The sequence below is a fragment of the Carica papaya genome, chromosome 8 (genome assembly GCF_054855325.1).
Source record: "Carica papaya isolate Zhongbai chromosome 8, ASM5485532v1, whole genome shotgun sequence".
Lineage (NCBI taxonomy): Eukaryota > Viridiplantae > Streptophyta > Magnoliopsida > Brassicales > Caricaceae > Carica > Carica papaya.
In genome coordinates this window covers 6,495,910-6,507,325 of record NC_142316.1, presented here as the reverse complement: position 1 = coordinate 6,507,325, position 11,416 = coordinate 6,495,910, and the positions used below count along the sequence as shown (strand labels likewise).

The 11,416-nt window shown below is 32.3% G+C and overlaps 2 protein-coding genes across 2 annotated transcripts; one reads left to right on the top strand and one right to left on the bottom strand.

The window, feature by feature from the left end:
* Positions 1–4,947: 4,947 nt before the first annotated feature.
* LAC7 (laccase 7) lies at positions 4,948–7,566 on the top strand. The gene is made up of 5 exons (XM_022041695.2): positions 4,948–5,101; positions 5,454–5,605; positions 5,697–6,070; positions 6,165–7,115; positions 7,254–7,566. Exons 1-5 carry the CDS (start codon positions 5,009–5,011, stop codon positions 7,382–7,384), a joined length of 1,701 nt encoding a protein of 566 aa, XP_021897387.1. The 5' UTR covers positions 4,948–5,008; the 3' UTR covers positions 7,385–7,566.
* Positions 7,567–9,082: 1,516 nt separating this feature from the next.
* LOC110814278 (PAR1 protein) lies at positions 9,083–10,585 on the bottom strand. The gene is made up of 3 exons (XM_022041692.2): positions 10,427–10,585; positions 10,021–10,347; positions 9,083–9,478 (listed from the first exon to the last, which is right to left on the bottom strand). The coding sequence occupies exons 1-3, from the start codon at positions 10,491–10,493 to the stop codon at positions 9,336–9,338; spliced, it is 537 nt and encodes a 178-aa protein (XP_021897384.1). The 5' UTR covers positions 10,494–10,585; the 3' UTR covers positions 9,083–9,335.
* Positions 10,586–11,416: the final 831 nt, after the last annotated feature.

The following is an 11,416-nucleotide window of genomic DNA, read 5'->3' as shown; positions in this document are numbered from 1 at the left end:
TTTATTGTTGTAATCAACTTATAACTTTGTAATCATGTCTTTTTGTTGATAAACATCTCTTTTGAGACTTTTCTAAATGCAAAACAGCATCAACAATTTAAATTGGTGTGTAGAATTTCAAAACAACGTAAATCTAAAATTAAATAATCATTGATCATATTGAATCAAAAAAATTATATTTGTAATCGGAAGCATATTTGAATCCATAATGTAAGAAATCTGCACGTAGTAAAATGTATCTTCTAAATCGACATGTAGTCTTTCAAACTCTTTTTTTTTTCTACTAATGGGATAATAAAAATAAATAAATCTTACATGCGATTTTAATGACCATAACTTCAAGTTTTGTTATTTGTCATTTAACTCATCCTAAAATTAAAAATAAATTTTTAGTCACATAAAAAAAAAAACACATGTTTTACCAAATATATTAAACCCCAATATCCATAATCAATCACTTTTAAATGGGTCCGATAAAATTAATAGTTTTTTATAGACAATAAAATTCATATTAAGCTCACACGAACGATTAAAAATTCAATCATAAAATAAAAAATAACGTTTTTTGATCTCTGGACATAAAAAAGACTCATACTTCACCAAATACATTAAACTTCGATATCCACAACTAATCACTTTTAAACAAGTCCGATAAAATCGTTACTTTTTTTTTTTTATGTACAATAAAACTCACATTAAACTCACACGATCGATTAAAAATCCAATACGGTGAACTCAAATCAAAGGTCTCAATTTTATTTCTTTTTTTTTTTAATCTTCTTTCATTATTTTTAAAATTGTGTTTAAATATCCCTCTTCGCTAGAGGATTTGTAAGAAATAATTAATAAATTTTTAGTTATCCATGAATGATGAAGTTGCACAATTGTAAAATTATTGGGTTCACTAAAATTATTATACTTGTAAATCACACTAAATTAATTAATTTACATTACAGCATAAGTGTGTTAAACCTTTCCACAATATATAATTTTATCATGAAATTTTTTTAATAAGTGGACTTGTATTGATATCACTTAGCATTTTTTGAAGCTAAGGTGGTGCCTAAGCCTCCACAAATCAAATCTATAGCTTGAGACAATCTTCTCCAGGGTAGAAGAATCCAAGGTTCTCTCAAGTTCTTTTTTAAGTCATGATTTTGTGCAGTCCCAATTCCTACCAATTTATAAATTGACTTTATCAGCAGGAGATGTAGGTTTATTACCAGATGCTTTCATATACCCTAGGCTGGTTGGTTGACTTTATACTCAGGCAATTCGCTCGTCGAATATTAGCTTTACAGTTCATAAACTAAATCAATATGTTTTCTGGACAACAATGTCAAATCTCTAGACAGTGTATCATCTGCTTCGATAGTTCAAAAATAAACCTATTCAAATATTGATTGTCTTCCTCCTATAAATCGCAAGCTTTTTCATACGCAGATCTGGCAATTTGTATAAATTTCCAAACACTTTGGATAATAATATGATTTCTTGAAATATTAAGAAGCAATCAACAGTTTATCGATTCTCTGTTGAAATCCATTGTTGCTCACTAGTTGTCACTACCAGTGAGTTAACCTAGGCACAACAATTGTTACGTGGTTTTAGTACACATTTTTTGACTCTCTGGAATTATCAAGTTGCTTGCAGTTAAATATGCACACTAATTAATAGATTTATTTACCAAGTCTTTTTCATCAAATTTTGTTCTTAACATTATTATCCAAGATGTTTATGATTGATATTCACAGTCCTATCTTTAGGAAGAGTATCAAATCAGGTAGTTAAATTAAGGATTACTAATTTATTTACTGCTCACTCAGGACTTGTATATAAGTAAGTACTTTGTCAATTATTCGGTTGATATCTTCTTGCATCTAACTCCCTAATAATATATATATATATATATATATATGCATATGTATATATGTTTCGGTAGCTCAAAGACAGATTACCAATCTATCTATTATTTGTTTTTCATTTTTAGGTTAAGCACATGATACATACTGTTGTCACTACATGTAGGCTATTTAATTACCTTGACATTCTTAATGACCAATTCTTCTTATTTACAAAAAAATAAAAATTACCCAAAAATGGTAATACAGGTTGGGTAAGTATTTTTTTCTTCTGGATAAATATACCACCTATACATATACATACATATATATATATATAATTTCAGTGTATACAAAAAAAATATATGAATATTTGTAACGAACCTGGAAATTCAAAAGATAGTATACAATAATTTAAGTGCGGAAGTGAAATAAAAGGTTAAGATTTATTCTCTTACACAATAAGTTAAAAATACTAAATAAATATCACAGAATGAATTATTTGAAAGAAACACGATAAATGATAAAAGTAAAGAAAATATATAAAATATCTAGCATCTACTCGCAATCTTCTTACGGATCGGGCTCGAGAACCAGGTTCTTTTGATCTGAAATGGTTAAATAATGGGTGAACTATAGTAACCCAGTAAGAACATCACAATATATCACCGGCACAGAAATAAAAATTGGTAGAAAATAAAAAACAACCAATGGAGCACACAATTTAAACTAATACATTTATTAAAAATAAAACCATTTACCATTTTTCTTACTATTGGAAAATTTATGAAAACAAATTATATAAACAATAATATCATATAGATCATAACTTTATACACGATCATCAATATAGAATATATCTCTAAGGATATCTAGTGAGACTGTCGTCTTATCTATTTATTTGATCACGTCCCTTTCTTGTTTTTCTTTAGTTTTCGTTACCAAATCAAATATAATCACATAAATAAATAAGCATGCATCAGGTAATGCAATCATGTCTCAAATCTCAAAATCAAACAGTAGTCAAGTAAGACAGTAACACATGCATTTAAACATTAAAATATATTAAACCAGATACCATTATACTTTTAGACTGTAAAATAAATCATCAGAGAATAATATCATGTTCGGACTTCATTAGCAATCCGTAATTAATTATGCACATCTATTTAATTTGTACAAAATACCGTATTTTAATTTATTCAAATTTCAATTCTATGATAGGAAATAGAATGAAGGGTTCTTACTTGATTTGACACCGAAAAACTAAATGATTTACTGCACTTACGGGTAGTCCCTGGGTTCCCTGAATTTTTTTTCGAAAACTGAAACGCACTTACGTTACCTACAAATGTCCTAAATAAACCCAAAAATTAGTCCTAGGAACTACTTGGCCAATTTCAAAAATTCGACATGGCAGCTCCGCCGTGCTCCGGCGATGGCGTCGTCGCTTGCAGCGGCGATCCACCTCGGGTTGGCTGTTTTCGACCGAATTCAGCCAAACTTGCATTAGTTCCTGCGAGAAAATAAACTTAGAGCCCTCGATTGGCCAAAAAAATATAGAAAATCGAAACTCACCGGCGGCGGGTCTCTCCGGTGTGGCGGCTCCTCCGGCTCACATTACGGTTAAGTGTTTTACTCCGGTCAACCTGTATAGAAGGAAACGGTAATCACAACGATAAAAAAATCACATCAAACGGGAATCAAAAAGGGCTTCATCGGAGGCGTTTTCTGAAATACCCCGCGACGGCACTGTCGGGCTTTGCCAGCATTTTTTGGCCAATCAGTCAGTCCTTTTGCTCTAATTTGGTCATAAGTTAGTTTAATATTAAATTCTAAGCAAAGGGTACAATTTTTATCTCGTTTGTCGGTCGAAAATTGCTCCGATGCGACGGCGGGTGGTGGTGGTTGGGTTGTCTTCTCCGGAGAGGGGTTTTGGCGGCTAAGGTTAGTGTTTAGGTGCAGATTTGGTTATTTATATTCATCCGCTTTTGATCTGGACCGTATATAGTTTTTGATCCGGACCGTCTGATCGTGATTAAATAAGGAGTAACTCTGAACTATTCATCGTAATTTAATTTAAGTTGTCCGTGCGCGATTCAATCTAGATCGTCCATGTATGATACCGTCTGTGTGCGCGGGAACGAATCTCACCCGTTCGATCGCGCGCACAAGGATCGCTCACGTGCCCCCCCCCCCTCGGCGTGGCCTCCCACATCAGCACATCTGCTATCTGGCGCGTCCTGGTTGGTCGGGACTGCTGACCGGACATCTGACGTGGCGCAATTTTTCTAAATTACGTTTTGATCTCTGGTTTCTAATTTTTCTTTCAAAAATACTCTCAGAACTTAAATTTTCACCCTTTTTTCTCAAAATTATTTTTAATTTAATTCTTAATAAATTTTTACCCCATTTTTTCATTAAAATAAAATAAAATAAATAAATAATTGTATTTAATAAAAATAAAAATAAAAGAAAATGTTGGGTGCTACAATATTAGACAAGAATTGTTTGTCTTTTATTGTGATTTCCTTTTCCTCATTAATTTGGTGATTGAATTCAGATTGTTTGTTGAGGGATAATTGTAGATTTGGTAAAAGAACTTAACCCTGACTTTTTAACTAATCCTTGGAAAAGTTGAAAAATCAAAACAGCTAACTATAAATTCAACTACAGTTATCATCAAAAGTCTATGGGCTTAGTATGTTTAGGTTTTGTTCATAAACCAAACTTAATCTGCTCTCCACAAGGAAGCTTCTACTACCGCATTGAATAGTGACTCACTTATTAAGATTTAATTAATTGACTATTCAAAGAAATATTTATTATTATTGACCAGAAAAAAACTAATTATAAGGTTTTAATTAATAACAAGATCGTCACGCAACCATTAGATAAATTCTAAATTAAATTTGGGTCTCCGCCTCCCTTTTTTCTTTTTTTTTTAAATACCTTTTTTTGTGGATTTTGCAGAGACTTCAGAATCAAGAAATCAAATAAAGAAAATGATGAAAGAGAGTTTCAAATAAATAATAAAAAATTTATAATAAAAAAAATGTAACTTCACAGAAGAAGCCCACCTCATAACTCGTCGTGTATATATATATATGTGTGTGTGTATCCATCTTATAATTCCTCCATAACAATACCAACCTCTCGTCTTCAACATGGCACATCATTGGATATCGATAGCTTGTGCTTTAGTTTTTCTGATCTCTTCATCAATGGCTTCTGCTGCTGTCGTAGAACACTCATTTCATGTAATTACCTACATATATGTGTATATATAGATATATATATATATATGTAACTCAATTCATTTAAATTATTCTTTCTTCCTTTTTATTTTTACGAGCACTTCTTGAATTATCATCTTCATGTGATATTTATGGAAGATTAGTTTATTAATATAGTTGTTTAGTTATCTTTATATAAAAAATTACATAGTAAAGCCAAATATGTATATATAGGCTAATAGTAACAGTATCCTTTATCAATTATATTTGTTACTTGACTTCCATGCATGCAAACTCCTGTTTTAAATTGCAGATATATATATACATATGTGTATGTATATAACAGAAGTTTGGTGTTTTTTTTTTTTTGGATCAGGTGGAAAACTTGACTGTTACGCGACTATGCAAGAAGCAAGTTATAAACGCAGTGAACGGAAAATTTCCAGGCCCAACAATAGAAGTTCAAGAGGGTGACACCCTCCTTGTTCGTGTCCTTAACAAGTCTCCCCATAACCTTACTATTCACTGGTAATATTTTACCCTTTTATTTGGACGAATAAAAATATATATATATATTTACATGACTATATTGATGAAATAATATAACGTGGAAATGTAGGCATGGAATATTTCAATTACTAAGTGGGTGGGCAGACGGACCAAACATGATAACTCAATGTCCCATACCACCTGGAAAAACCTTCACCTACAAATTCAAAGTGATTAAACAAGAAGGAACCCTTTGGTGGCACGCTCATGTCTCCGTGCTCCGAGCCACCGTCTACGGTGCACTCATTATCCAACCCAGATCCCCTAAATCCTTCCCTTTCCCGAAACCCGACCACCAAGTTCCGATTCTACTCGGCGAATGGTGGAACGCCGATATCATTCAACTTGAAAATGAAGCACTTGCAGTCGGCGGAGGTCCCAACAATTCTGATGCTTACACCATCAATGGCTTACCCGGCGATCTCTATCCTTGCTCCCAAAATCGTAAATACATATCATCTTATCCCAGCTATATATATATATATATATATCCTTTTGAATTTAATCAATTATTTAAATATTTTGTTATAATTGTCAGATACTTTCAAGCTTAATGTGGTGAAAGGAAAGACCTATCTGCTAAGGATAATCAACGCTGCACTCAATAACCAGCTATTCTTCAAGATTGCTAATCATAAAATGACTGTTGTTGCTTTGGACGCTGCCTATACCAACCCATTTCTCACCGACGTCGTCGTCGTTGCCCCTGGTCAGACCGTCGACGCACTCCTCCACGCCGACCAGCCCATCGGTTCTTACTTCATGGCCGCCAGTCCGTACGCCAGCGCACCCAGCGTACCCTTTCCTAACACCACCACAAGGGGCGTCGTGGTTTACGACGGCGCCACGACATTGGCTCCGCTGATGCCACCAATGCCTGCCCCACACGATACCCCCACTGCTCACCACTTCTACACAAACATAACCGGACTGGTAGGCGGGCCCCATTGGGTCCCCGTACCAACGGAGGTGGACGAAAGGATGTTCGTCACAATAGGGTTGAATCTCGAGCCATGCCAGGAGAATGCCACGTGTCAAGGCCCCAATGGGCAGCGATTTTCGGCGAGCATGAACAACCACTCGTTTCAATCTCCGACAACGCTGTCCATGCTACAAGCTTTTTTCTTCAACGTTGATGGGATCTTCACCGATGATTTCCCCGACAAGCCGCCGGTGAAGTTTGACTTTACGAACACCAACAACAGCAACAACATGAGCTTGTTGTTTGCACCGAAGACGACGAGTGTTAAGAAACTCAAGTTTAACTCAAGGGTGGAGATGGTGCTGCAGAACACGGCGTTGCTGACGATAGAGAATCATCCCATGCATCTTCATGGATTCAACTTCCACGTGTTGGCCCAGGGCTTTGGGAACTATGACCCTGTAAGAGATAGAAAGAAGCTAAATCTTGTTAACCCACAAGCACGTAACACCATTGCTGTACCAGTCGGAGGTTGGGCTGTCATCAGATTCATTGCAAACAATCCAGGTTATTTCTCATTTTTTATTTTATTTATAACGTTGAACTTCCCACATTTAATATTTAATAAATAAAAAGAATCATCCGGGTTTACTTTGATTTTAACTGCGTATCTATGCACGTATATATATATATATGTATATGCAGGTGTATGGTTCATGCACTGTCATCTGGACGTTCACTTGCCGTGGGGCTTGGCGGCCGCTTTCGTGGTCGAGAATGGGCCGACGCCATGGACTAGGCTTCCTCCACCTCCACGTGATCTACCCAAGTGTTAATTAATTTATATTGTTTTGAATAAGTTTGGCTTTCCCTTTCACACGATTGCAATTAATTGTTTGATTTATACCGATTAAAGTTGTAATGCATACAGGAAATTCAAATAGCCATTCTATTGTATCACATTCATATTTTTGGATGTAATATAATAATAACAATAAAACTTGAATATTCATTGATATATCTTCAAATTAATTTAATTCTCACGTATTTATATTTTGATTGTTTGATCACCAATAAACCCATTTATTATCATGATGAATTATATCAACACAAATTTAAGATTTTATCTATATATATATATATATATATATAGACATATGCATAAACTACTGCATGTTGGTGTACAAGAAGAACCATACGTCTTTTTTGTTCCAAATTGAGTTAATATTAATTTTCAGAATTTAAAAAAAAAATGGTATGGACATTACATATATACACTCTTCCCAAAAATATATATACATATATATACACACACCCACAAATATATGAGGAAAAGCAAAATTAGGAGTGTAATTTTCAAAGTCAAACAAAAATATTATTTGACCTTAAAATTTCAGGTGATCAGTTAAAAAGGGACAGATTATGGCACGATATGGAAGTAACCGATGATATCCACTTTTGAAAATTAATGTTTTTCTTTTATTTATTCATTTATTTTAACAGGAAATATGTATTAAATAATAATACTCAGTTATTGTATAAATTAAAACCACTCATTTTTAAAATCTAATATTTTCTCATAAGCCCAGTGAGGTTCCCGAATAGACGTGTTGAACGACCAGTTGTGAGTTGGATAAATGAAAATATTATGTTATGCTTTAGGTACTTTAATCCAAGTAATTAACTAAAAGTTAGAGTTAAAATTAATCTAATAAACCTTAATTCTTGAAGGGTTTGCGTATAGAAATGAAATCATATAAGAAGATCGAATTAGTAATGTAAAAAATAAAAATTTAATTTGATACGTTACGATTCTAATTATTTTTTTAAAATAAAAAAAAAAGTTGAATTCAATCAGATTAATTTTTAATCAAATTTTAATCAGGTAAAATTTGTGTTTAGATGTAAAAAAATTGTTCAAATTTATGTAGTTATATAATATAAATTTTAATTATAAATAAATATATTATTTTTAATTCGGTGTAAATATAATATATAATTTCTATAGTATATTTATATGTATGATTTTAGATATCGAATTACTTTAAAAAAGAGATGATAAAGTAATAATCATTTAACAGAAAAATCGTTTCTATATGATTTATATTTCTCCTCTCTTGAAGCAACAAATTTTTGACAAAAATAAGCATTGAATACGTGAAAAAATAATTCAAAATTATAAATTGTTAGTTAGGAATAAAAATTTTAAATTAATAATTATAAAAAAATAAAATAAAATAATAATTAATTAAATAGCGACAAATGAACGATTAGATAATATAAATAGATAAATTTATCACTGTCTATATATAAATTGTTGATTATTATATATATATGTATTTCTTTTTAATTAGATAAAAAAAAATTTATATTTTTTTCTTCAAACAGAATATGCAACATGCTAGCTGTGTTTAACGATGATAATCGTTGTACAAAACGATCCCAAAAAAAAAAAGAAACTAAATTAAAAAGAATATATTATAGGATGAAATTGTGTATGTATATGTTTAATTTAAAAAAAAAAAAACCCGACAGTGTATAAATGGGAAATATGTAATGTCTCTCTTCATATTTTTAATAATAATAATAATAACAATAATAATAATAATAATAATATTCTGCCAATATTAACTCTTCCCATTCCATTTTTTTATTTCTCTCCCTATAATATTTTTGTGCTAATTATTCCTCTGTAAAATGTATAAGCCATCTAAACTAGTAAGCTTTTTTAATGAAATAATAATATATATATATATATATATTATATATTCACTAAAGCATTGTTGATTACAGGAGAGCCGGTGCAGGCGCAGCAGATTCAGATGATTCACTAGATATCGGACCAGGGGCTGCACCGGAGCTCAATATCTCGATCATTGAACGGTGGGGATTGCTGCGTTGAGCCTCGCACAGGTCAGGCAAAAATGCACCTGTTCAATTTGTAACTTTTATTATTAGTCAACAGACAAATTCTTACATTTTGCTTTATATATCAAATATAATATAATAATATATATATATATATATGTATATATAATTATTCTTTGATTGCAGCAGAAGCAGAAACACATCACATACCATTCATGTTTTGAAAATCAAAATAAGAAACTTTGTCAACATCATAGTTGGACATTACTTAGTTTCAGAAACAAGAAAAGCAGTATAGATGCCTTGCTTGTTGAAAATAATAATTTATAGATATTTTGTTTTATTAAGAAATTAAAGATTCATGTATTAAATTAAATTATGATTCATGTATTTGAAATTTTAAAAAATTATATTAATGCCTATATATATATTTGAAGATTTATGAGAACAATCATAATTTAAAAATTAAATCTTTCAATTAGTCTCATCATCTTCCTCTTATTTCTCTTATTTCAAGTATAAAACCCCAATTTGTAGTTCATTATGTTCTAATCTAAGGACGTGAGAAATTCATAATCATGATCGTTGTAAATTAAGCAAGTACCTTCACCAGCAGCCAAATTGAAGTAAAGGTCAACAATGTTGGGGCAGTTGTGGAAACAATCAGAAGAACAGAGCTTGGAGGTGAAGGAAGAATCGAGCAAAGAATCAGAGGAGATTCCGACAGAGTTACGATCAACGCCGCAAGCAGAGACGCATTCATCGGTCTCTACATATTTCGCCATCCTATCGACCACCACCTCCGATGTTCGGCAGACCAGCTCCACCCCTCCATTTCTCCTTATATACGTCTCCAGCAAACATCTTTTCCCCGTCGATGATATCGCATAGGCGCACTTATCTTTCGGCAACTCCTCGCACACAATTTCCCCTGCAAAAATGCACCAACCTCATCAAATTTCTGAAGAAAAGAAAAACAGGGTATGACGTAGTCTGTGATTTTGATTTACCTAGAGCTGCATTGAGGAAGAGAGATGAGAGGAAGAGAAGGAATGGAAATTTTAGTGAAGGAGCCATGAAGGGAGAGAAGGTTAAGAGTTTGTGAAAATGGTTTATTGGGTTTGAATTGAGAAGGTGTTTTATATATATATATATATATATAGATGTATGGAGGTGGGTGGATGGGAGAATCCAGAAATGATATGAAGGGTCTATATATAGACTGCCCTAACTCCTATTTATTAATTGGGTTTGAGTGAATGTGTTGTGTTTCCTCTTAATTTTAATGTTGTAATAAATAAAATAAAATAAAATTGGGACGCGTTTGGCGGATTACCACTCTCTTGGATTTCTCCACCCTTTTTTGTTTTCTATTTTTTTTCACGAGTTAATTTTATTTTTAATTCAGTATTAACACATCAAAATTAATTTTACTACTTGGGTCATCTTTTGTTTTCTTCTGTTTATTACTGATTCCAGTTTTGGTTCGTGTTCGTTCTCTTACTACTTATTGCTTGCACGTTTAATTTTTTTTTTTTAAAAAAAAAAAAATTTTACTCAGAAGAATTTTTGTGTTTAAGAAGCAACTTAAAATTTCAGATATTCCTGCCTTCGTGGTTGGGTCATTCTCGTTCACGTCGAGGGAGGACATTTGTCAAGTATTCAACCATAGGAAGGATCATGGTGTTGACGGTTTAGGCGGCCGGCTCCGTTAAGCCCGATTGCAAGATCGACAGAGTCTCCGCTCAATTTACATAACTAACCATCAATTTTCTCTTATTTCCGCAAAACCCCCGATTTTAATTTCTTTTTTCATAGCCCTCCCAATAATGCCTTTTTTTTTTATTACTTGCATATTCTAATTCTTTTGTTTTTTTCTATTTGACAATCGCTTTACAATGAAATTTTTGTATTTAATAGTATTAATGGATTACTTGAATCTTAATCGAAACATATTTAGAAATTTAATATTATTAGAATTGTACTATTTAATTCAGTTC

Bases quoted from the DNA above. Each gene is read 5' to 3' on its own strand.
- LAC7 (XM_022041695.2), top strand. From the start codon at position 5,009: ATGGCACATCATTGGATATCGATAGCTTGTGCTTTAGTTTTTCTGATC. The intron at 5,102-5,453 runs GTAATTACCTAC...TTTTTGGATCAG, and splicing joins TCGTAGAACACTCATTTCAT to GTGGAAAACTTGACTGTTAC. The intron at 7,116-7,253 runs GTTATTTCTCAT...ATGTATATGCAG, and splicing joins ATTCATTGCAAACAATCCAG to GTGTATGGTTCATGCACTGT.
- LOC110814278 (XM_022041692.2), bottom strand. From the start codon at position 10,493: ATGGCTCCTTCACTAAAATTTCCATTCCTTCTCTTCCTCTCATCTCTC. The intron at 10,348-10,426 runs GTAAATCAAAAT...GCATTTTTGCAG, and splicing joins CTTCCTCAATGCAGCTCTAG to GGGAAATTGTGTGCGAGGAG. The intron at 9,479-10,020 runs GTACTTGCTTAA...CAAATTGAACAG, and splicing joins CAATTTGGCTGCTGGTGAAG to GTGCATTTTTGCCTGACCTG.